This window comes from Neopelma chrysocephalum, unplaced genomic scaffold, assembly GCF_003984885.1.
Source record: "Neopelma chrysocephalum unplaced genomic scaffold, ASM398488v2 Primary Assembly neopelma1_96234, whole genome shotgun sequence".
NCBI classification, from domain to species: domain Eukaryota; kingdom Metazoa; phylum Chordata; class Aves; order Passeriformes; family Pipridae; genus Neopelma; species Neopelma chrysocephalum.
The window spans coordinates 450,103-475,553 of record NW_020924883.1 but is presented as its reverse complement, the minus strand read 5'-3'; the positions used below and the strand labels follow the sequence as shown (position 1 = coordinate 475,553).

General features: G+C 37.7%; 2 protein-coding genes across 10 annotated transcripts in view; both read right to left on the bottom strand.

Annotated features, from left to right (window-relative positions):
- Positions 1-76: 76 nt before the first annotated feature.
- Positions 77-25,451, bottom strand: part of CARNMT1 (carnosine N-methyltransferase 1) — a 27,051-nt gene continuing 1,676 nt past the window's right edge. The window contains exons 1-9 of one of the 5 annotated variants that reach the window (XR_003538347.1): positions 21,168-21,512; positions 18,494-18,689; positions 17,359-17,522; positions 10,000-10,140; positions 5,700-5,878; positions 4,557-4,670; positions 3,486-3,589; positions 2,081-3,239; positions 77-1,961 (exon numbers count right to left, since the gene is read on the bottom strand). Coding sequence is in view for 3 of the 5 variants with exons in the window: in XM_027708421.1 (XP_027564222.1) it covers positions 3,138-3,239; positions 3,486-3,589; positions 4,557-4,670; positions 5,700-5,878; positions 10,000-10,140; positions 17,359-17,522; positions 18,494-18,689; positions 21,168-21,487 (1,320 nt within the window). In the remaining 2 variants the exon portion in view is untranslated. Of the gene's footprint in view, positions 3,240-3,485; positions 3,590-4,556; positions 4,671-5,699; positions 5,879-9,999; positions 10,141-17,358; positions 17,523-18,493; positions 18,690-20,942; positions 21,146-21,167; positions 21,535-25,451 lie in introns of those variants that run through there. The other 4 variants (XR_003538348.1, XM_027708422.1, XM_027708424.1 and 1 more) reach the window with 4 other exon arrangements.
- NMRK1 (nicotinamide riboside kinase 1) overlaps positions 24,578-25,451 on the bottom strand; it is a 10,154-nt gene continuing 9,280 nt past the window's right edge. For all 5 annotated transcript variants that reach the window (XM_027708428.1, XM_027708426.1, XM_027708429.1 and 2 more), the window contains one exon: positions 24,578-25,031. In XM_027708428.1, the coding sequence (XP_027564229.1) occupies positions 24,952-25,031 (80 nt within the window). In that variant the 3' untranslated portion in view covers positions 24,578-24,951. The remainder of the gene's footprint in view (positions 25,032-25,451) is intronic.

Here is a 25,451-nt window from a genome sequence, read left to right as displayed (position 1 = left end):
TTCGCAACCGACTTCAGAATGTACCACCTAAAAAACCAAACAAATAAACAAACAAAAAACCCCAGGCCATTTTACATTTGTCAAACTCCATATAAAGAAGCTTTACACTTAAGGTTATGCAGCATTTTATTTTACATCTGTTACCATGTACAGTTTAATAACGACCTAAAGTAAACAGTCTCATCTGGTGAACACCTTGAGCATTCTCCCCCACGTATACAACCAAATACAACAGTAATCGCATTCTATAATACACAAAGATCCCCATAACAGTACAAGTGGTGAATTCTAGGAACTCATAAATAGGTAGGTAAAACACAACTAACACGGCTCATTCACAAGATTATTTTACTTCCAACTCTTAATGTGACTGTTGTGATTTAAAAGAATATTATGCGGGGAAAACAGCATTTTCTAGATCAGAAATAAAAGCACACCACCATATCATACATGATGTAAGCAAATAAAAACATTTTCAGAAAACACATAAAAATGGCACCTGTGACAACATGGGGTGGCAAGGAACAAAACTACCAGAACAAAGGATAATGACACTCAACCAGAAAGAAGGAGTCCCATTGCCTATTTGTGAAAAGCAGGAACACCACATTCCAAGTTACAGACGGGAAAGGAGGCAGAAATTGGGTAACATTACAGATAGATATACTACTCAGCAATAGCACAATTGACATTCACTTAAGCTATGTCTGACTACAAGGAGCTTGAAAATTAAGTAAAATGCTAATCATATTCTGGTAGGAAAAAAAAGCAGATTTAAAGCAAAGAATCATAAATTCCCTCAAAAATTAAAGTAAATGGTACAATACAGAAATTAAAGCAAGTGGCTTTTTTATTTTTAGGTGTGCAAGGGTTTTTAATTTTATGTTGCAATAGCATTGTTTCTTCTTGAAACACACCTCTCTTGGAGCAGGGTAGACCTTTGACACCTCATTTACGGAACTGAATCATGGTGGTGCACTTTTAGAAAGAAGAGTACAAATAAGTCTAGTTTAAGCCAGGGTATACTTAAAAACTGCTGTTGACCAGAAACCTCTATTTCAATAAGGATTCTGAATGGAAAGGGGCAAAGTACTGAAACATATACAGGTGCATGCTTTCTTATGTGGTGTTCAAACTAAAAAAAAAAAGTTGGTGTTTTTCCTCCTTGCAGATTTTCAATTTAGGAATAAAGGCACAAATTTCTGGCCTTAATTGGAAAAATCTTCAAAAGCTGTAACAAATCTGTTAAAGGGAGGTGATTAGGACACCACCATGAAAGACAGGACTAAAAATAATGGGAAATAAACAAGATATTGACCAGTGTCATTAAGGCCAAATATGAAAAAAACTTGAGTCCTCATAATGCTTTTATATTTTAAAGACCATTTTGAAAATGCGTGGAAATTATACTTAAGGTAACTAATATATTAAGAAAACAAAATGCTTAACATACCACCTCCACTCAGAATAGTGATTATTAATTAATGTTGTTCTCATGTACATAACTTCCAAGTGACAGGAGATTCAGCCTCTTGTATAGTATCATGACTTGTACATTAAAAATTCACCTAAGCCACATCTGCTAGGAAAAAAACACATTAGTATAAGGAACAAACCAAGAATTCAGAAGGATAAAGTGTTTGAAGTTATCCTGCATATCCTGACTCATGCAGAGGCGATTAGGTTATAGGACATATTTACATGTAACTTTGTGAGAAATCTCTCGTTATTTAATTTAGAAAGATTCAATTACCTGTGAAACAAAGGAACTGTATCATCAAGGAAAGGTTTATTCAGCATGAGCCAGTCTCATCTCACACCAAGGTCCCGGGGAGAAAAGACCTCTTGGGTTTAAATTTCATGCATTTTATAGTTTTACGAAATCCCATCCTTTTTCAGATAAGTTTAATATATTAATTTTTGCCTAAGAAGGCTTCCTTTTCTCCGAAAAGGGGCTTTCCCTTCTTTCCCATTGGCTGCAAGGTTTCCTCTGTCAAAAATGATGGATCTTCCCTTGTTCTTAGCCCAAAGAGAAAAAAAGAAACCCTTCTGTTCAAAATTTGCCAAATGGCCCAGAAACATTTTAATTTTTAGGAACTTTATATTTCCCTTATTCCGGCCACAAAAGACCCCTGGTACCCAGTCCAGTTTGGAACTGGATACCTTACAACTTCACAATGCACCTATAATTTTGTTTTGTAATTAAAAAAACTTATTTTATTTCTTATAACTTCACTGCCCCGACAGATGTTTTTAGGTTGTACTACCTACACATGGCATGGATAACTCAGCTATGTTTATCAACTTTGGAAGTTTTAGCTTGAGCAGTCAGAAGATGACTCAAAATCAACGTATTACAAGATGGCAAAGCGTCTAACACATTTCAGTTTCAACAAAAAGCTCAATCAAAATTGGTAGTATTCCTCAACTGAGGTTATCATACTGCTTCTCTGTGACATTCTGCTTTTTCTTCACTCAGTATTCTGCTTTCACATAGTATTTCAAATTGCCCACAGGCTCTGTGTTTTAATTAAACTGTTAACAGTGGTACAGTCAAAGATTAGCATTTATACAATAATCTACTTCATTTCAGTTCCACAGAAAATGCTCTACCAGTTTTGATGGCTATTTTATCTGTCAAGAATAATTTTACCACTTTCCAACCACTTCAGACTTCATAATTTAAGTATACATTTAAAAATACTTCTCTAAACATGACACAGATAATACAGTAAGCACCTCCATGCATTCCTAATATCAGCTAATAGAAAAAAATCACTATAAATCTATGAAATATTAGGCAACATATGCAGAGAATTAGCCTACTTATGGCAAACATTTAATTTTGTTCTCAGGAAAACATTTTTGCTTTTATTTTTAATGCACTCCAAAACACAGTGACAGTGTATGTGAACATTACATCCTCCACCTTCACAAGTATATTACAAATATGCACGGCATAGTGTATGTCCGAATAGCAATAGAGATATTAAGAAAATAGACACTATCTATATCCTCTTAGGAATAAGAAGGCACCACTATTTGAGGTTGTGTTCATACATCACCCAGACCATTTTACCCTCATTTCTAGCTTTCAAACCAACATTTTTTTTCTCATTAACCTATTCAGACCACTACTATTCTGGTTTTCTCACCACAAACAACACGCATTCATAGTAGTATTTCATCATGGAGAGTTCATTCACAGTGTAAGTTGACAGTACAGATTCTTTCTCCACCTAAAAACAAAGCAGCAGTTTTCAAGACAGATTCTCTACAGAAATTATACAAGAAATTGCTATATTAGACTTCAAGGCCCATCTGTACACCTCTCAAAAATGAGAAAAGCAGATAATTTGTAACACATAGTCCTAGATGTTATTAATAAATACCATTATGTTGAACTAAATTTATGGTGGTTTATTCAAAGCAGTTTGCTTGGTTTATACCAATACTACTCATTGCAAACTGCACCACGTTCTTACCTCTATATGGAATCCATATTGTAGGATAACATTTTTTATATCCTCATAGCTTAATTCTATAGAAAGTTCATTTCCCAAGTTTTCAAAATGGTAAAGGAGAGGACCTAGAGTACAAAGATACAATAGAAATGGCTATCAAAAAGACAAAAATGTTTTAAAAATCAAGAGCACATATTGAAAGTACAACAAATGCTTATATCCAGACTCACATATTCAAAAATGTGGAAGGTACCCTGCCCACAGCAGGGAGGTTGTAACTAGATGATCTTTGAAGTCCCTTCCAAGCCAAATCACTCTATGATTCTATAAATACTGACAAAAGAATGTATTTCTATCACTCAAGTATGATTTTTATAATGAATTTCAGAATCAATGCAAAACTAAAACAAATTACTTCAGCTGCTTATTCAACAATTTGTCACATTCCCCACCAGACTGTGTTTTCTGTATCTTAACATTTCTTCAGTCCAGCATCACCTCTCTCTCTAAAGCTCAGGAGCTCTGCCTGCACTCTGTGACTGGCCAGGACTGGGATAGTGACTGACTGACCAGTGACTGACCAGTTTCTACTATGCAAAATATTTAATGCCTGAGTTTTGTCTGACATTCTTTCACCACGGAAGACTTCAATTAAATCTCTTTTGTTTTGATCCAAGGCATACATAAATCTCATTGCCAAAACGTCTGCTTAGAAGCATAGTACCAATTAGACATTAAAAAAAAAAAGCAAGAGTGTATTTACACATAGAATAAGTTTTACTTTCTTAGAAAAATAGCAAAAAAGAATACAGAACACTACATTTGTCAAATAACAAATGTTTGATGCACAAATGCTAAACCTGCCACTAGGAAGATTTACTTGCCTATTTAAAAATCACACGGTGTTGACTTGATTGTAACTAGCAAACATCTGGACATATTTTGAACATTTCTGAGATAATTTCCAAGCCCTGTATTTTTCTAGCTGTACAGTTTTCTGCACAGACACACTCATCCACACACACTTTTCAAGTATTAGATGCCTGTTATTTCATCAAAAATAAGTCAAAAAGAGAGGGTGGTCACACTTGCCTACATTTATCCATATTCCTCCAGGCTTTAGTATTTTCCATATAGTATCAATGTAATCAATAACATTATGTGCTGTATCTATGAAAAAGCAAGTTGCTACACAGTCCCACGTATCTGCATAAAAAGAGCAAAGTATACAGAGATTAGTTTGAATGCTTTTACCCTGTGAAAGTTCATCATTTAACCCTGGCATTTGTTCACATACTCGGAATTACCTTCAACTAACAACATCCGAAGGCTCCTAATTTTGTTTACAAGTAAATAAAATATTTTGGTTTATATTAAAAATTGTTATGGTTGGGTTAATTTGACCCGTATAGTGTGTATATGTACACACACACTCTAAAACATTATATAGTTATGTATACACTTCATAAAATTGGTCATACACATAAAATGACATATATATGGTAAAATGTAAATGTTGTAACATTTTATATAAATGAAGCCCCAAGTGTGCTATTACTCACCTGTCCTATGAACTTCATATGACAAGTGTTAAAAATATAACTGCAAAAATACCCAGTGATTTTAGGCCTCCCTAGTTAGTATTGAGAACAATACAAGTCTACATTCACAAATCACTTAGCTTTAAAACATTTTATTCAGTATCAGAATATCTCCCCAGCTGTTTTTTACTGGTCAATTTAACAAGCAGGAACTTTCAAAATCTACCTTTTAATGCATGAGTCTCCCTGTTTTTCTCTAAAATTGCATTCTTGAAATTGCAAAAGTTTTAAGTTCTGTAAATAAAAAAAAAAAAAAAGTCGAGGATTTATGCCAGTATCAGATGTTGTAATGGTAAAGAGAGAATCTTCAGAAAATTAAGTAACTGTAAGGAAGAGTCCTGCAAGATCTGTTAGACAAGGAGGCGTCCGTATTCTTTTTATAACTAAGAACAAAAGAAAAGCTGATTTGGAATAAGAAATAGACCTATTGATTTGCATTTTATTATACAGCTGGAGAAATATTCTGAATAAGAAAATCTTGCTACAGTTAGTAGCTAGTTTTACTACAGTTTTTCTACAGTTTTCCTTAGTGCTTGTAGATACAGTTCCATTCTCTCTCTAATCATTAACTATCCCAAATACTCTGAAGATACATGAAGTTACATGGATAGCCTAGAGGTTTGCATTTACTCACTGCACTCAGAATAAATTTCTTGAAAATCCCCTGCGGTCATAGAGAAGTTTGAACCAGAAGGAAGGCTGTGAGGATCGACATCTGGGAAATAAATTGGTCGTATCTGATCAGCAGATCTTCTGTTATTGCTAAATTGATGAATCCAGGGATAAAGCTTACATGAGTTAATTTCAGAGCATCTGCAAAATATGAAAATCGGCAAAATTCAGTTTCAGCTAATTGCTTACCTCTTAGAAATATAAGTGTCAAAGTTCTTGTAAAAGCTACACATTTGCTAAAGGACTTAATCTAGTTCACAACACTTCAGATTGCCCATCATTATGAACTGATCAAAAATTAATTTTACTCTGACATACGAATTATTATCACAAAATAACTGCCCAGTTTTAGAATTCTCTTTTCCAACTTTTTATAATTTTCTCCAACTCATTTCTCTGCTGAAAAGAAAATACATAACTTTATTTTGTAAAAATAATGAAATTTATGATTTACTATATTCTATAAAGCTACGATTTTCTGGATCATATATCTTCCTATTAAAAAAAAAAGGATTAACATTAGTTCCATTAATTTTATTGGAAATGTTTGTTCTCATTCTAGACTTTTCAGTCTTTTCTGAACCATAATCATAGAAGGTTCTGAGACATAGCATTTTCCAGATGCTAACGGAAAGGATGCTTTAAAATTTCAAAAAATAAATAAATGCCATTTTACAAAGCACACTAGAAGTCATTTTTAAGTTTGTAACCTCTGGATCACTGCAATTACACTAAGTAAACATGTCTTTGTAGAATAAAATTTTTGGGTTGACATGACTAACTAAACCAACTCTTCTTTTAAAAAGTGATAAAATACAGCATTTAAGTATAATAAGAAGCTTTTCCCATGGTCTTGTAAAATCAGTTTGTAACTAAAAAACAAAAACATTTCCTTTCAGAAACAACAGAGGACATAGCTGTCCCATAAAATACATGTCATCGAATGCTCCATAAACTGCAAGCAATCTACTGGGTTATAGAAAGTGCATTCTTTTGGCTGGTGGTTAGAATACATCTGTGATAGTCTTTGAAATAACATTTTTTACCTTCTTCATGTCATATTTATATTTCTTTTTATCAATTAAAAAATAATACAAAACCGACTTTTATTTGAGCAGCAGTATACTGAAACAGTTCCAAAGGAAATTGCTAATTTAATAGAAAAGACCAACCCCTTTTCATATACAAGCTTGAAAACCACCATTTCCAGCTTCAGCAATCCGTACTTCAAAACTAAGTACTCCAGCCCTTTGCAATTCCATCATTCCAATAAAACATGTGTCACATACGTTATATTATAAAACTCTAACATATTCAATTGTGGCATACTTCTTTATGTTCCATAGGAGCAGGGCATTTACTGTTCAGTTCTGGAAAAAACTGATAGATCAAATCTCACTTCTGACCACTGGTTTATAGATCAAGTGTAATTTAACTGTTTTCATCCTAAGGCTTTCATGGACATGCAACAAACAAGCCTTCTCCAAATGTCAAGATTTATCTAAAATTAAATTCTTTCCAGAATGTACATATTAATCAATTACTAGCATGAATTTTACTGGTGTTAATTAAAGCTTTTTTAAACTAACTCTGTTTTAACTTGTGTACAAAGTGATTTTATATTACTTGAATGGAACTTTCTCAAAGTGAGTGAAACCAAGGCTATTGACCCTGTGCTCTAAATCTCCAGCTGTAGAAAACAAGCACACCAGCTGCTCCTGTCTCATCCACACAGATATCACTCTAGTGTTGTTTCCCCTCCTGTCAGACGTCACAAGGAAGTAAAGTATCCTGTGGCTTTAGGCTGCTCGGCAGACGCAGAACAGATTATGCTTTTCAGTTTTTCCTCTTCCAAAACTTTAAGAAATGAAGTGTGTCTGTATCACTAGTGATCACCTGTGACATCTGTCATTATATCCAGAACTCATGTAAACACTAGAAAAATACACCACATAAAAACCTTACGCATACAAGGAAAAGTAGAATTTCCCATAAACGAACTGAAGCAGCTTTGGAGCCATCGTAGCTTAAGTACTCCAGGATCACTTTATTCTCAAATTAGTGCTTCCTCAACAGAATAACACACTCTAAATAATTTAAAATACTTACAGTGACCACAGTTATGCCTTAACACATACTCTACATATCATAGCATGCAACTCTATCCACTGTAACAGAAGTTCACCATCTAAGAAAATTAAAGGTTTTTTTTAAATATGTGAAAATCAGCAGATACCACTTTGTGTACAGAAATATTAAGTCACTGTACATCTAGGAACCTACTGTAGCAATTGGATTGACACTCAAAACAGTACTTCATCCTCCTAAAAATGAACCATGGTCAGAGAAAGAAGGTATATCCAAACTGTTAAGCACATGTTAGCAAAATCCTCATGCTTTCATCAACTGAAAAAAAGAAATTAACTTGAGACTATAGTTAAAAACTAAGTCACTAAATCCTTGTTTTTTACCACTCTTCCTTAACTATTATTTTCAGCTCATATTGATAATTGCTGTTTCTTCCAGTTTCAGGAAATCAAAAATGTCCATTTCAGAAGGCTGAACTGTGAACAGCCACTTAAGACTAAACTGAAAGATTCTCCAAGTCCCTAAGACCTTCGTAAAAGACACACCAAGCCCCCATCTAGATCTGGCAGAAAGGAAAATGCTTGGATTTGAACTGAATTGACTGCAGTTCATAGTCAGGCTAGCAGTATTCTCTTCCAAGGAGATGTAACTGATAATTTGCCCAGAAGTGATGAAGATTACAGCAGTTATACAACACTCAATTTTGCTGTCTAAAATCACATACTGTTAGCAAGTTTAATGCATATACACCTCTTTGCTAAATATCCTATATAAACAGGAAACACTACATGAGCACTAGATGCTAAGAATGATTACCACTGTTGGCTAAGCGTGAATCTTCAGGACAATTCCACATATAGGCCAAAGACTCATTATTTAAGGAAGCCTGCCATCAGGCAGGATGGTAGGGATGAAGTAGGGATGGTAGGGATGAAGTTAACCTCTGTGACAGTTGATCAGTGCTACAAAAGACAGGAAATTAATATTTTTTTGCTGCTTTGAATAATTTCAAAAGTTCCAAAGCGCAAGAGGAATGTGACTTCCTTTGAGTAGCTGCAAGGCATCAGTCAGATCAACTGTAATATACAATTTCACCAGCAGATGATGCATGTGAGAATAATGTAGGAAAAAAGAACAAATGAACCTCCAGTAAATATCTATTTTCAACACATTGACCACTACTGTTACACGCAGATGCGGAAGCCATCATAAACAGTGTTTTCCTCTTGCTGTTTTTGAACAGTAAGCTGTAAGAGATGTAAGATCATCACGGTGCTCTGTGGACAATCAATCTATAAACAGATCTTTATGTTTTATGGTAATACAGAATACAAACCAATAGTTTAGGTGTTTTCAGCAAAGGTGTACACTTAGAGACTGATGAATGACTGGCAAATCGTCTCTCTGAACTTGGCACCAACTCCACCAAAACATCCCCCAGACCACTTTCATACTTGCCCACCTGTAGTCTTCCTACCCTCTTTCTTAAAAGAACAGTTGCATGTGCTGCCTTCTTTCCTCTCTAATAACTTTATTCTGAAACCAGTAATTTCCAATGCAAGTGGCAGAATACCAAATACAAAAATGTAATTTGAAATTAAACCTGTAAAGTGAAATTTACTACATTCAAATCTATTACCTCTGCATAACTGGGGAACTGTTAACTCTTACTTTAGCCACTCATGCTCAGCATGCTTCAGTGGTTGTTTTTCATGTCAAAACAGTGCCTAAAATCTTAGTATGGAATGTAATACTTTCTTTTAGCAGCTTTCCTCTGTTAATAATCATGACCACTACATACCACGAACATATTTATGAGCCCATATTTGACACCAGTAAGAGAGGTGCGCATTTTACAGAACCATGTGAAATAAATCACAAAACCTAATCAAAATTTTGCAGAAAATCTGTGGTGCAATCTAGAGATTCTAAATCTCATAACTTAAAACCCATGCTTCCTATAATTTTAATGACTCAGGTACAATCCCTCCTTCCCCATTTATCCCTATGACTTCTTTTTTTTTTTTTCATTAAAACATTGTAAACAGTGGTTATGTGTGTCCTGTATTAGGACTTACAAATCTGTTCTTGTGAGATTTACATATTCAGACTTTTCTCATTTATGACTTGGCCTCTCTAGGTTTTAATCAGCAAGTAAAATGTAAGCTATATACCTGTTGAGTACAAAGTTAGAAGAAAAGAGCATAAAGAGGCTCCATTCATTTCCTTGGCAAGCATAACCGAGCATAGCTATTTCCCACGCCAATCTACCTAGCCCAGCACCAGGTACCAGGATATTAACTTTGGAGAAATCCCTGCAATAGAACAAAAATAATAGTTAAGTCTTTATCTGATACCTCTTAACACAACTTAGAGGTCCACTCAAACATTTTCCCCCCATATACTTAGATATTATACTTCCTGTATTACTTTACTTTTAAATGGAAACTGAGCCAGTTCTGATCAGATTGGTTAATTGTACAGTCAAAACAATACACAGAAACTACCTAAAAGAACATACACAACCCTCATTCAGAATACAGAGCACAATTAGTGAACGATATTTTTCCTTAAAACTTTTACAGTTATCAAGCCAAAAATCTCTTAAGTGAATAGAAGAATAGTATCATATAGAACCACATATTTGTCCGAGTCCCGCTGATAATCAGTAAGTATTCTAGATACACTTTTGTTACTTTGCATGAAAAATAAACAAGTATTTTGACATGAGAAATGAGAAACATAAAACCTGCATAATCTGATGAACAATTCAGAACATAAAAACCTTGGTCACCATCAGCAACTGTGGGTTTCCCTGAAGTGTCTAAGTGACATATTTCCTAAATTGGCTCTCCAACCCTTTACCCCTAACCAGGCATGAAGTTGAAGACAACCAGAAGACATCCTGCAGTGTGTTTACTGAAATACCTAGAAAAATCTCTCCCATCTTCCAAGTGCAGCAACTAACGAATAAGAGAACCAAAAATCTCAAAATTTGCTCCTCTTTGAGGCAGAAAAGGCAATACAGACTTATTGTAACCATCAGGCTTCCACCACAGTGCAATAAAATCTCCACTCATATAACAAAACCCACTCCCATGCCAAACTGAAAAGATACCTAATCTAAAAAGAAATAATTTTCCAGTTTCCAGCCATGAACAAGACTTTATTTCATATACCAAAAAAGAGCATGAACACTCATACTACTCTCTGTTTTGCATGTCATGTGCCAAGACAAAACATATGTCTATCAATTTATATACAACTAAATGGAAGAGAAGGCCACAAACAGAAGATCCAAGCACAGAGAGCAAAATGCAAAGCCTTTGACAACTTAAAAATTCAGCATGCCAAGAAGGGTTCAAGAGTTAGCATGCTGCATAAGCACAAAGATGACTGAAGGAGTTATGTAAATTCTGAAAAGCATTTCTGAACACTATTACCCAAAAATCAACAGAAAGTATTACTCTTTTCTAAAGGGCACACAACGTAACAAAGAAGTTTTGACAGTGTCTTTTGGGTTTTGACCTAATCACGTAATTAGTGATGACGCCTCTGAAACGGAAAAATCATTCCTTTCATTTCATTTCCATTATATATGCAGGCTCTTTTTCTGATTAAAAAGAAGTAGGAAATCAAGACTTTGTTATTTCTTAAGAGCAATCCTGTGAAGCAATGGTTCTTACTACCTCTACTCTACAAGGGAAGCCAGAAGACGGTCCTACTGAAAAAAAAAAACAAAACATTAATTAAGGAGAAAACTACATGCTCAAGACAATACTTCTGAAAATATGGAACCAGGAGAAGAAGGAAGAAAATGCACTTTCCAGAAGAAGCTAGAAAAGCCTCAATCTAAAGTTTTTCCTATTCATAGTGATACACTGTTATTCTAAATCTATTTCTAACTTCATCTATTTCTTCATTTCCTTACAATTTCACTTTATTCATGAAATATTTAGACTAGTTCTACATAGATTTTAGCACCCATGTGGACACTTCTACAATGAGTGGGTTGAAAAGCCTTAAGCCACTTTTAAGATTATGATACATTGATTAGAAAAAAGACTTTTCTTAAAACAACCTAATAATGCAGGTGTATTCGTATTTTGAAATCTGCACCTTTATGCCTCCTAAAACAAGATAAAGCCTCTAACAGTAAAGTGAGTTGATTTTAAATTGCATGTAATTGTCTTGTACCTTTTCATTCACAATATAAAGTTTTCGTATTTCTAAACAAATTTTCCAAATTCTCTTTTAGTAAGTAGTTTTCTATTGTATTTTTCTAGTGCAGTCTTAACTAAACTTTCATTTGTACCTTTATTACGGGATTAAAGCCTGTCTGGAAATTTGTTAGCAATGTAATTTCTACCTGTACTCTTTACATCAGTTGCCAGACACTGGCCCTGGCCATCAACTTCATTTCAGCCTACAGAGCACAGCTAATAAAATACAATATAACCAAATCTCAATCCACTAACATTGAACTAGCCTTCCAAAATGGTTCAAGAGCATTTTTTTTTAATTTATAGTCAGAGAAATTAGGTATGTGGCAAACTGACTGCATAACAAGTAGTGACACAAGTAGTGCCCTGTTTTCAGAAAAAATGGTCAAACACCTTTTTCTTTTCAAGACTTAGAAAGAATTGTTTGTGACAACCTATTAATGAATTAAAAAAAAAACAAGGTATGAAAGCTGTGGTAGTGGAAGCACCCCAATGCACTATGTGTGTTGAATTTTAAATCGTGACAATAGCTAAAAATCTTTAATTGCACAGAAACTGCTTTTTTAATGGCCACAGTCCTTTAATAGATTAGAAAAAACACACTTTCCTTTGGTGGATATGTGATTGCAGCAGTAGCTAAGACAATTAAAAAAAAAAATCAAAACCTGCAATAATATAATAACGCAAAGTTATCCACAGTGAAAACTAGCCTTGACCCAGTCAGCAGCAGCAGGATTTCTATGACACATCTAGCAGCAGTTAGGAACATAAATGGGTATCCAACAAATATCCACTAAATAATTGTGGTCCAGTAGAGTAGAAACATTAGCCTATTAACTTGGCAGGTATGGGGAGACGAGGCTAGCCAAAGACCAGGGAAAGCAGGCAAGAGGGCTGCATGGTTCTATTTGGCTCAACTACTGAAACTGCAAAAGTCTCTTAAAAAAAGATAGTGGAGAAATATCAGAAATAACCATGTCTGTCATGACATTTTTGTACTGCATTTTGCAGTGTGATATATTTTCAGCTTTTAAGGAAGATTTTAACTTTTTTAAAGGTGTGCTTTTTTTAACAGGAAACATTAAACATGATTAAAACAGAGGCTTATTTCATGCATATTGTGCTGTAAACAAAAATAATGGTGCTAAAGTGGTAGACATGCTCAGCAAAATAAAAATTAGTGTATCTGATGAGACATGAAACTCATTTTCATAAACTGAACACTGCAGTTCAATTTATGTAATGAAAAGAAGTGATAAATACACATCCCATACAGAGATGGGCTTCTGATCAGCGCAAATATCAAAATAAAATCACACTGTGGGAATCCTTTCCTGGTGTTTACAATGTCTGTATATTTAAATACCATTCTCAGCAAAGGATTTTCATTATTTTACTTAAATCATATTTTCAGAGACTTTTTAAAGACAAACACTGAACAGCACAATAATTTGAAGACCAATTTTTCTCAAACTTGGCAGCTGAGTTTTACATACTGTCACGTAAAGATCTGCAAAGCACTCAGTGGACTGTAGTAACACTGAAAATACAGTTTGCTCTTAAGTCCAATGTTTAAAGGGAAGCTTAAGCTAAGTACAAAAACCTCCAAGGACAGATGTATATTCTATAAAGTTAAATAAAATTCAAATAAAGCAGAAATTTCAACTCTACTATAAATGTGACTGAGCACATTCAAGAAGTATAACCAAGCTCAGGACCAATAAGCTGTTTTTCTTATAAAAAGGAAACTAAGCTCTGGTGATCTCTTTTGGGCTGTTCTGCCAGCACCTTGGAAAATGCAATTGATTGCTGGACAGGATAACAAAGATAAATTTCAAATTATAGTTGATTCCAGAGGCCATGTAATGAGAAGCAAACAATGGAAAAAATACCTAAGTATACTGTTCTTGGCCATGGAATTAATTAAATTAACAAATTTAATTAATTTAATTAACAGAAAGGTTAATTATTTCTTAGATTTCTTTTGGAAAAGAAGCTGATGATCTTTACATCCTTTCACTTAAACAGGAAGGGTAACAACAGTAGAAGTGAAATGAAATTAAGACGACAGAAAAAAGGGGAATCAGAAAAAATGTATCAGTATGCTTATTTAGATTTTCAACTTAAATGCTTCCCTGCAAAAATGCTTTAACAAACAGTCCATCAAGAAATAAAAATGTATCTATGTTTTACTATTTTCTCCTTCAGAAAGCAGTGATCATGGCTCATTCAGATTGAAGAAATACAAGAAATTTAAATACTACAGAGCACCTGGGAGCTGAAACACTATTAAATTCCAACATGAATAATGCAGGAAATCTATCAGTTCTTCAGGAAGACCTGATCTCATGGGATTTCACTTAAAAATGCTTGGTTGATCCTAGTAACAGATTCTGCTAAGAAGAAAGAATGAATTATTTCTGAAGAGGAATAAGAGGCAGGAATAGCTCTGGCCATGTATTTTATTTTTAGATGACAGTCTTATCAGAAGACTACACTGAAACACAGGATAACAGTAGCACCTCTTCAGACTGTTGTAATTTACAGCTACTTTCAACCGTTGCTTGTATTTCTTCTACTTCCCAGAAGAGCAAGCATATACAATACTTCGCTGCTTTTCTGTTCTTTAGGTACCAACTGAACCCATACAGGTCAATCTTGCAAAGAGCATACTACAACATGTGCGTGCATGGAGCGAAATATACTTTAATAGTTTCAAAAATTTAAACTCCTTTTTCACATTATTCCAATGCACGGAATCAATAATGTTAACAAATTATGTTAACTAGAAACTGCATATACCATTCCATTGAGTATTACAAATTTTATGTGTATTACAATTTCTTTTACAAAGTAAAAAGTGACTTGCACTGACAGTTTTAAATTTAAAATATTTATTTCTTTATCATTTTTAATGTAAAATACATCTAGAAAAAGTTGTTTTCATCATCCAGTGCCACCAATGTACTTTTTGTCTAGCACTTTCATTTCATCGTCTCAGGAGACTTCAGCACAAAAGAGAACTCTAAAGAAATGCAAAGCTGAACTCTGAGGTTCATCTACAACCTGTTTTCATACATTAGTGTCCACAGTTAGTCCTCTCCCACTATAAACAACAGACAGAATAACTCCACTATGGTCAGTTCAGGCCCTGTCTATCCCCTCAAACTGAAAAACCCGCTATGCTTCAAAATCATAAAATCAGAGAATATACCAAGTTGGAAAGGACCCATCAGGATCATCAAGTCCAACTCCTGGCCCTGCACAGGACACCCCAAAAATCCCACCTTGTGCCTGAGAATATTGTCAAAACACTTCTTGAACTCAGACAGGCTTGGTGCTGTGACCATTTCCCTGGGGAGCCTGTTCCAGTGCTCAACCATCCTTTGGGTGAATAACTTTTTCCTGATATCCAACCTAAACATTCCCTGACTCAGCTTCATGCTCTTTCCTCGAGTCCTGTCACTGGGGATGAGAGTGAAGGTTGTATAAAATTGTATACCAGACCGACTAGCTAGCATGCCCTGCCAGGGAAGTTACTTCTCGCACTGCCAGTTGATAGTACATGATTCTGCTTCTTACCTCAAAGAGGTAAGTATACATAAGTAGGAGAGTGCCTTTGGTAACTGGGAAAAAGAATGAGCTAGACAGTAGCTAACAATATGTGAACAGAGAAAAGGTTTTATACAAGTGCTACAACAGCTCCATAGTGATAATGAATATTAAACTTTTAAATACGTATTTATTTAAAACATATTTAAGAAATTAAAAAACCCACCATGTAGTTTGACAAACTCAAACTTGTAGTAGAGATGCTTGATCTATACAGTGATGTATTGAGATTTTGGTAGAGACAAAATAAACTCAAATGGTATTTCAGAGCCACCATAATAGGGACACATGCTCTGTCACATTAGTTCTGTTTGACCACCACCAGAACTCCTGGTAAAGAAGCACAAACCCACCAACTTCAGATTCACCCAAACTGTTACCACATGTTGCTTCCTAATACATACTGGCGGTTTTGAAATAGAGTTCATTGATGACAAATGTAAAAGTCAAGATTTTTCAGCCTCAGTCATGGATCTTTTAAGATCTGACATAAGCTCTCTCTCTCATAAACAAAATCCATTAAAGCCTAGCATACAAGAGAAAAAGGTGAACTGCTACCTAACTATGAGTTTTCCTATAGACCCACACATCAGAGATGCACCAAGTAACCTGCAGTATTTAATTCATTTTTATCTTATGTAGGGCACTATTAGCACTAAAAAGCATTGCAAAGTTCACTTTCAGATAAAACATTTTCTATCTTGACATAAATCAGTCCAAAGCAAAATAGAAATCAACCACATCCACTCCATGTTCTGCCACCACAAAGAGGAAACTAAAAAATGGCTAGTAGAAGAGATTTTCCGAATTTGTACTAGTACATTATTAACAATTACTGAGAGAGAAAAAACGCAGAGTAATACCCACCTATATCAAATCTAAGTTGTGGCTTGTTACATTTGTGAGTAGAAAGTTCTCATATATTCTAACTGTAAGACTGTTAAGTTTTACCTAAAATATACTTTAAGATAGCTGAGTTGATTAATTGACAGAATCATTAAATATGGAATTCTTATAGCACTACTACCTTTTGAGATTTTACCAGTATACTTCTACCTGAAGTTACCCAAAAAACCCTGCATCAACAACTATTTTACAGTGTTAACAAGCCAATACGGTTACAAAGTTACCCTCATACATGCAGCAAAGCTTTTTAAGAATTGTCTTGTAACACCTGTTTGAAACCAAGGCTAGAATTTACTATTTTCAGAGTAAATTCTTAGTGCAACTAAGTGCAACTGCACTAGAGGTTAAGAGTATTCCTCCTTACTTCCATCATGAAGGGCAATAGTGATACTTCCTGCTGTCACAAGGGTCCTTGCTTTTATCTGTAGCACACACACTTTGATAATCTGCTAACCTGCAAACTTTACCTTGCTGAGCATAACTGAGTTAACTTCACACACTCCTGAAGTCTTTTACTTGAAAGGTTAAATACATTCTGGTACACCAAGCTGCAGAACAACAACAAAACACTATTCCTGATTTACCTGGTATTACTTTGTGAAGTTTATTAATATGGGTTTTTTCAACACCTTGTATTAGAAATAAAAACTTTCCTGATTAAAAAATAAACTCCACTGCGTTCACAAAAATTCCTATATTTTGAAACAAAGTTTTTCATTACTCCACACAAACTTCGTTAGATTTGTGCAACAGTTTATCTCCACATAAATATAAGTCTTAAGACACTATTACCATCTTTCTTTTGGAAAGTTCTTTACAATTTCACTAATGATTGGCTGGTAGCAGGAATCTCTCTCAGACTTTCCCTCTTCACTCCAGTCTCTCACAAATTGTTTCAATGTGGACTTTAATTTATCCATGTCAAATGTTGAAGCTGGTGTAATCTTCCCGTTTCCCTGATTAACGTGGGGAAAAAAAAAAGTTAGTGGAAAATGTACAAAGTTTTTTGAGTCTTGGGGGAAAAAAAAAAGAAATTATAAACAGAAAAATGCCACGCTATAAGAGCTGTTGGGAGTTTTAGCTGACAAAGCACTTGCCTTTCATTCCTGGGACCAGAGCTCAAGTCCACCTTAATATCCTAAATAAACTGAGTTTGCTGTCTCCATTTGACATCCAACAGACCAGTTTCCACATCAGAAAAAAATACACAGTATGGCATAGCAAAGCAAATTAGTAGTCCTTATTCAGGAAAGGATCAGGGCCTAGCTAGTGCAGAAGGTGAACTGGTTACTCTGAAAAGAGGATCCCTTTAGGTACTGGTATGGCAACACTAAGAAGCTCACTTTAGAGTTGCCCATTACTGAATTTTGTCTGCCGATACCAAAAAGGACTTCAGTTTCCATCTCTGTCAGTCTTTTAAGTCTGAGGGCCATTTTGTTTGACAGAGACACCACACTAAAAAAGCAGGTCAAGTAGTAAAAAAGTGCTCACCAATAACAACATTAAAAATACTTGGCCTATCTAGAATTGCAACCAATTCAGAATGCTGTAACATATAATAACCTACAGTAAGACAGACAATATCATTTCTGTTCTACATAGTTAATAGAAAAAATAACTTTAAAATGTAAGCAGAGTAAAGCTAGAACTCCACAGAGAAAAATACCTTTTTACAAACATTTGCCAGATTCACAGTTAGTTTTCCTAAGTGTAACTAAAAGAACCAGCAAGAAACAGCTCTAGTAAGCATCAGCTTAGCAAAATGTGAAAGAGTGAGAAAAGTGTAAGCAAGCAAGAAACAAGCAATGAGAAAATAAAGGCAAAAGGAAAGAAAGTTGGAGGCCTAGAGGTGTGAAAAACAAATGTAGAAAATCCCAAAGCATACAGACTTTAGTTTTGGATCAAGAAAAAGTCCACTTTCACATACGTCTTCTCCATATTCTTTATTTTCAAACATATGAACGCAGTCATTCACAATGGTCTGTAGTATCTCTTGATTATGATCAATGCACTTCCGAATCTTGTCAAGGTGCGGAAGAAATTGAGGAAGAAGACTCTGTTGGTTAGCTGGGAGAGACTTAAACTGCCTCTCTGTTCTGTTCACTCGTTCATGCATATTCGTTCTAAAAAGCAAAAGTTTTAGATATTTAGAACCAATACACAAATTACATGTAAATAATTCACTGTAAGCTATTCCAATGACAATTATTCACTTTGTTATACACAGAAAGTGATCAGACTTTGTAATTCTTTACAAGATAACAAGTTCTCAAGAATTTTTTAGGCAAAAATTTTTTAAAGCTCTAGTTCTACATTATCACTCTTTTTAACATGTTCCTGCTTAAGAGGACTTAAGTTTCATCATTAGCCACTTATTTCCAGAGCAGGTGATCACTACCTTAATCCATGGGTCTACAAAATTTAACAAACAACCATCTCCAAGATTGTTTCCCAAATCCAAATTAAATTGAATGAATAGCTAGATGCAGTGGTAAACTTTGGTTACAGAAATAATGACATGGAGTGCAAATTGGGATCCTCAAGATAAACTGCTTCTGAAAGAACTGCAAAAGTCATAGCTGGACCATGCCAGAGTTCCATCAGCCACACTAAGATACTAACCTACCCCCTTTTAACAGCATATTACCCTAAGTATTAGTACTGTGAATTTGATCATGGAACTGATACAAGCTAAAAATACCTCTTCTACTTCTCCAAGATAAAAGTGTCACAAAAAAGGTGAACCTTCTAAGATTTTGCTAGAGTTTTCTAGATTTGACTTCTGTCTAAACTGACAGAAGTCTCGTTGCTGAGCACAGTCATAAAGCCAGGACAAGAGACACTGCCCCTTTTGTCCACCAAATCATTTAGGCTGGTCAAGTCATACTGCAGTTTCCCAAACTCTTATGTTAGCATAAAGCCGTACAAAGTTGAAAACTAACCATCAGTGAGAGTAAGGTGCAATTGCTGCAATTTTAGTTGCAACCTCAGTCTTGAAATTTGACCAGTTAATATTTCATGCATATGTTTCTGAGAAGGGCTTCTTCACTACAATAGCTACACTGGTTTAAAATTACATTAAGTAACAGAGAAGAAACAATAGAAAAATAAACTGATCCTCAATATAGAACACATCAGCTTAACTTAACATCATCTTCTTGAAAGGTTTTATCCGAAAAAAAAATATCTTTGAACCTAATTCTCCACCCTTTCATGCTAATTGCAGCCATCTAGCAAAATTAATAATTCACTGCAATCAGAACTACAAATAATGAAGTTATGTCTATTTCTCTTAAGAGGAGAAGAACAAGATCTGGACTCATCTGAAAGTGTGTTATTGCCTTATTCATACAGATGTTCCCAATTAATAAACATCTGTATGTAAACAAAAATTCCAATTATTTTAAACTACTGAGATATGTAATTTCACCTACATTCAGAGTTATTTCTGTGAGACAGAAGTAATTTAATTGAACTTCTGTACTGAAAATTTAGGTCACATCTTTTTCTTATGTATTTACTAGAACAAGTATTCAAAAGCAACCCAGAGCCACAGTTCAGCATGAGGTTGAGAATGATGTTCCCAGCTTGTCAGGCCTGAGGATAAAATTTCATGAGTAAATTACAGTTGGGAATTGCATTAATAGCCACTAGTATCAATGGCTACTTTTAACTAAGTCTTTGATACGTCCCAAATGAATTAGAGAATTCACTTTGGAAGACACACTGAAGTATCATCTAGACCAACCTCCCTGCTCAAACACTAATTCCGGAAAACAAATAAAACTGAAGACAGGAAAACCTCAAACAGGAGAAGTTACATAAATATCACCCACTTCTATCAAGAACCTCCCTATCATGTAAAAATTACGCTTGTGACAAAAAGGGTTCAAAACCTAGTAATGAGTCACATGATGGGGCTTGGTCAACTGAAGTACAGAGATATACAGTGTTGCTACATACCAAATCTGCTTCCCAAACCTAAAAACAGGAAAGTTTATCAAAATACTGAAAAAGACTGGACTTTTTCAGCCAGTCTCCACCACCACGCCATTTTAGTAACTTGTTTCCTCTTCTATTCAATGGATTCAATCATAAAGTTAGATTTATCTCATTTCTATGGGGCCAGTAAGCCCTCTTCTAACTCAACAGATGTTATTAAAAATGGCAGCCATTAGCCCTTATCTCTCGTGCAAACTAAAATATCTTTCATGGATTTCCGCAATATTTGAAACACTATTTGCATTTCTTTGCCAGCACGAACTACTACTGTTTTGAAGACTTTACAGTATCTTAGAGTATTTTATCTCCTAAGAAATCTTTCACATTCTCTTCAGGTTTCGTGCTTTCTTTTATGCTTCCGAACTGACAAGTATCAAAGCGACTTTGAGCGTATCCAGAAAGGTAAGTGGCGCAGAAGCCCCTTCCCGACTCGGGCTGCTGTGCCCCGCCACCGGCACAGTGCTCGCCAGGGAGCGCAGATCGCACGGGGGAGCGCCCTGCTCCGGGAGCTGCAGGATAGCCCGGAACCCTGCGGGGGCCGGTCAGCGAGCGCAGGGCCCCCCCGCAGGCACCACGCACAGGGATCAGGTCTCCGTTACCCGTAATATCGGAAGGCGTTGATGATCCTCCGGAAATGCTCCCGCTCCAGACGTTCCTCCTCCTCCTCCCTGGCCGCCGCCGCCAGCGCCCTCGGCTCCAGCGGCTGCCGCCTCCGCCGCTCGTCCCTGAGCGGGGCCGCCTGCTCCCCCTCGGGCTCCGCGCCCCGGCCGCACGCGCTCTCCCCCGGCCACGGCAGCTGCTCCTGCTCCTCCTCGCGGCCTCTCCGCAGCCCCCTGCGCATCACTTTGGCCGACGGATCCCCCTCGCCCCGGGACAGCGGCGGCGGAGCTTTCCGGGACACGGCGCACGTGGCCGACATTCCCCGCGCGCGCCCGCGCCAGGCGCGCACGCGCCCCTCTTCCCTTCCGGCGCGCGCCGGCCGCTCGGCGCAGGAAGAAGTATCGCGAGAAGACGGGCGGGACAGGACAGCTCCGGAGTGGTGGCGGGGTCGGTGTCCTGGCTGGGTGTTCCCTGCCTTGGAGTCGGCTGTCAGCAGCAACGTGGGCTGTGGAGCACTGCTCGTCCCCGCCAGTGTGAGAAGTGGCACCGCGGGGCTGGCACACGGCGGCAGTGACGCTGAAGCACTCTTTCTCGTGCCTGACGCGGATGCTCCCCTTCGGAGTCCTCACGCAGTCAAGTCCTGGTGCAGCAGTCAAAGCTCAGGTCTCCGCCGGGTTGCGTGCAGCAGGTTGTGGTAAGGTATGCATCCAGCCCCGCTGAGCAGGCAGCCACGAGCAGAGCAGCTGTGCTGAGACGAGGCAGTACTTTGCAAGACCCTCTGCGCCAGACTAAAGCCGGATTATGTTTCCTAGAAGGAAATGCAAGGACCAACTATGGGGAGGGAAAAGCAAGGAGGCACGCTTAACTGCCATGCGTGAGTTTCTAGATACTAAATTTCCCCCCACAACGCACCTTGGCCCTGATGACACTTGAGCCCATCCTCCTTCACCTGACAAAACTTGTTTCACTGGATGCAGACACCCTGCGTCCTGCAGCAAGTCACTATGTGCCTTTCCAAACTGCTTTGAGAAGAAGTGGCTGATCCCAAGAGCCCATCCCCATTTTGAGATGCTGAAGAGCATGCCCTACGTAGCTGTCTGTCTAAAGACAATGGTAGTCATTTAGTAATCCAAGTAATGTAACAGGAACAGAGAAGTTTTTTGGCATACTAACCTTCTCTCCGTAGAAATAGGAGCATCAGCCTCCTAACACTCTCACTTTACTCTCAATGTTTTCCAGTATTCTTTACCTTCACACTGCTCCTACTCTCTTGCAACTCCATTAACTGATGGGACACTGGATATCAGTGGACACTGGACACTGTGTTCAGTGGCAGTGCCAGAGAGGAAGCACAGACATCATATTTAGTTTGATGGACAAAGGAGTCATTGTTCCCAAGGGCACATTACTGGTTTTGTTAATTAGGAAGCACCTTGTGTGTGATAAAACCAACATCTAAATCAATGATACACAGCCTAAACAGAAATTCAGCTTTTAGACTTTGAAGGTTAGGGCAGGATCAATAACTCTGCAAGATGAAACATTTGTACCTGCTACATCAGTGTTTATGACTAGTACATTGTCATGTTCTGTTATTTTGACATGAGGAAATCACCTAAATATTAAACTAGTCACGTACTGACATTTCTGCACTTCTTTTACATAAGCCATTTGCCTTCTACAGAACAACACCACTTCTATTGCTACAGTGTTTCTGAACATATGCAAGACACTTAGCAAAGCTTGCTTTCAGCTGTGACAGCCTGAAATTGCTGTGAGCAGGAGGTAACACTACTAAAGAACCACAGGCTCCTGTCATGCAGCTCTCCGCAGCCACTTCATAGCTAGCACAGCCCTGGCAGTCAAACTGCATTTGCCAAGGGCAAACTAGAGTTTTCCTGTCAGGGGCTGAACTACCTCTAAAGCAGAAGCATTCTGCCAACATGGCAACATTGCAAGGAAGTTCTCTAAGTTTTTGTAAGGGCACTCGAAATATTTTTATCTCCCAAACAGAAGTTCATTCTCACTTCAGTGCCTGATAAATTTATGGAGAAGATTATTCTGGCAGGTATTGAAAAACATGTGAAAGACAACACAGTCTTATCAAACCTGCTTGTCAAACCTGAGTTCCTTTTATAAGATAATCCACCTAGTTGATCAGGGGAAGCCAGTTGATGTAATCTTTTGGATTTCAGTAAAGCTTTCAATACTGTCTCTCACAGGATCCTTCTGGACAAAATATCCAGCCCACAGCTGGATAAACACATCATGTGGTGGGTGAGCAATTGGCTCACAGGTCAAGCACAGAGAGTAATAGTGACTGGGGTAACATCAGACTGCTGACCTGTCACTAGTGGGGTTCCACAGGGCTCCATCTCAGGCCCTGAGCTCTTCAACATCTTCATAAATGACTTGGACACAGAACTGGAAGGGATGCTAAGCTAGTTTGCAGATGACACAAAACCGGGAGGACCTGTTCAGTCCCTCAAAGGCAGGGAGGCCCTGCAGAGAGACCTCGAAAAAATTAGAGGACTTGGCAATCACCAAGCATATGAAGTTCAACAAGGGGAAGCGCTAGATTCTGCACATGGGATGGGGCAACCCTGGATGTTCATACATACTGGGGAATGAGATATTGGAAAGCAGCGCCATGGAAAGGGACCTGGGGGTCCTGGTCAATCACAAGTTGAATATGAGTCAGCAGTGCCCTGGCAGCCAGGAGGGCCAACCGTGTCCTGGGGGGCATCAGGCAAAACATCGCCAGCCAGTTGAGGGAGGGGATTGTCCTGCTCTGCTCTGCAGTGGTGACACCTCACCTTGTGTGGCAGTTTTGGGCACCACAATATAAAAAAGATATTAAACCATTAGAGAGTGTCCAAAGGAGGGCTGCAAAGCTGGTGAAGGGCCTTGAGGGGAAACTGTATGAGGAGTGGCTGAGGTCACTTGGTGTGTTCAGCGTGGAGGAGACTGAGGGGAGACCTCATTGCAGTCTACAACTTCCTTATGAGGGGAAGAGGAGGGGCAGGCACTGATCTCTGTGGTGACCAGTGACTGGACCCAAGGAATGGCCTGAAGTTGCATCAGGGGATGTTTAGGTTGGATATTAGAAAAAAATTCTTCACCTAGAGGGTGGTTGGGTGCTGGAACAGTGTCCCCAGGGAAGTGGTCACAGCACCAAGCCTGACAAGATTCCAAGAAGCATTTGGATGACACTCTCAGGCACATAGTGTGACTCCTGGGGTTGGACTCAATGATCCTCGCATATTCTGTGATTATTTTTTCCCACTGAGTTGCTGTAGTAACTGGCAAGAGCACAGCATTTAGGTACACCAGGTGAGCCTGGTCATTTTCTACAATCCATCCATGGTATAGCCCTGCTTGCTTCTTTTACTATTTCTTATGGGTGAGGTGTCAATGAATCTTCAAAATCCCCTTTGAACTTGCTGGTACTATCTGCCTCCTATGGCATTGCAGCTTAGAAGCTCAGTGGCTGCTGCATGAAGTATCATCTTTATCTGTGTGAAATATTACCTTAATATAATTGGTCAATCTGTTTGAAATGAAGAAGTGCCACCCAGACTAGTATTTGTACCATTTGGTGAATACTAATTCTGCATCCATTTGACTCACAGCTTTCAAGATTTTGTAAACCTTGACCCCTTTCCCCCTCAGTCTTCCCCTTTCCACAGTGAAGGGTCCCAGCATTTTCAGTCTCTCCTCACAAAGCAGTTTCTTCATTTCCTTGATCAGCTGCCCTTCTTTTAACTCCACAATGGACTCCCTCTAAATATAGAAACCACAACTGCCCAGCACTGAAAATCTGGGTCCACCAGACTTACTCAGGAACAAAGTAGCACCACCTCCTTTTTTTGCAAAAAAAAAAAAAATTGATGGAACTCCAAACTGTGGTATGGTTACAGAAGAATTGTGAAAGATCTCTGCCCGGAGGTCTTATTACAAGCTGCTGAAGTACAAGTTCAGTGCCATGTATACCACAAATGCTTAGATCTGTACTGGAGCTCATCTATCACTTTTGCCTAGGGGAGGATCTCACACAACTGAACTCCTTGCCACTGCACCGGTGTTGGACTACTTCAGAAAGCTTAGTATGATCTGCAAACTTGGGTGATACCACTGTTGATTACTTCCTCTGAATCAGCATGCCGGAGCAGGTGGATGTGGAAGACTGGCTCTGGTGGGTAGGACCCCACTCTGGAGCAGCAGAAGACTGCGAGGAGGAAGGAGTGCTAGAGACAATACCCCATGAGTAGACCACAACCCCC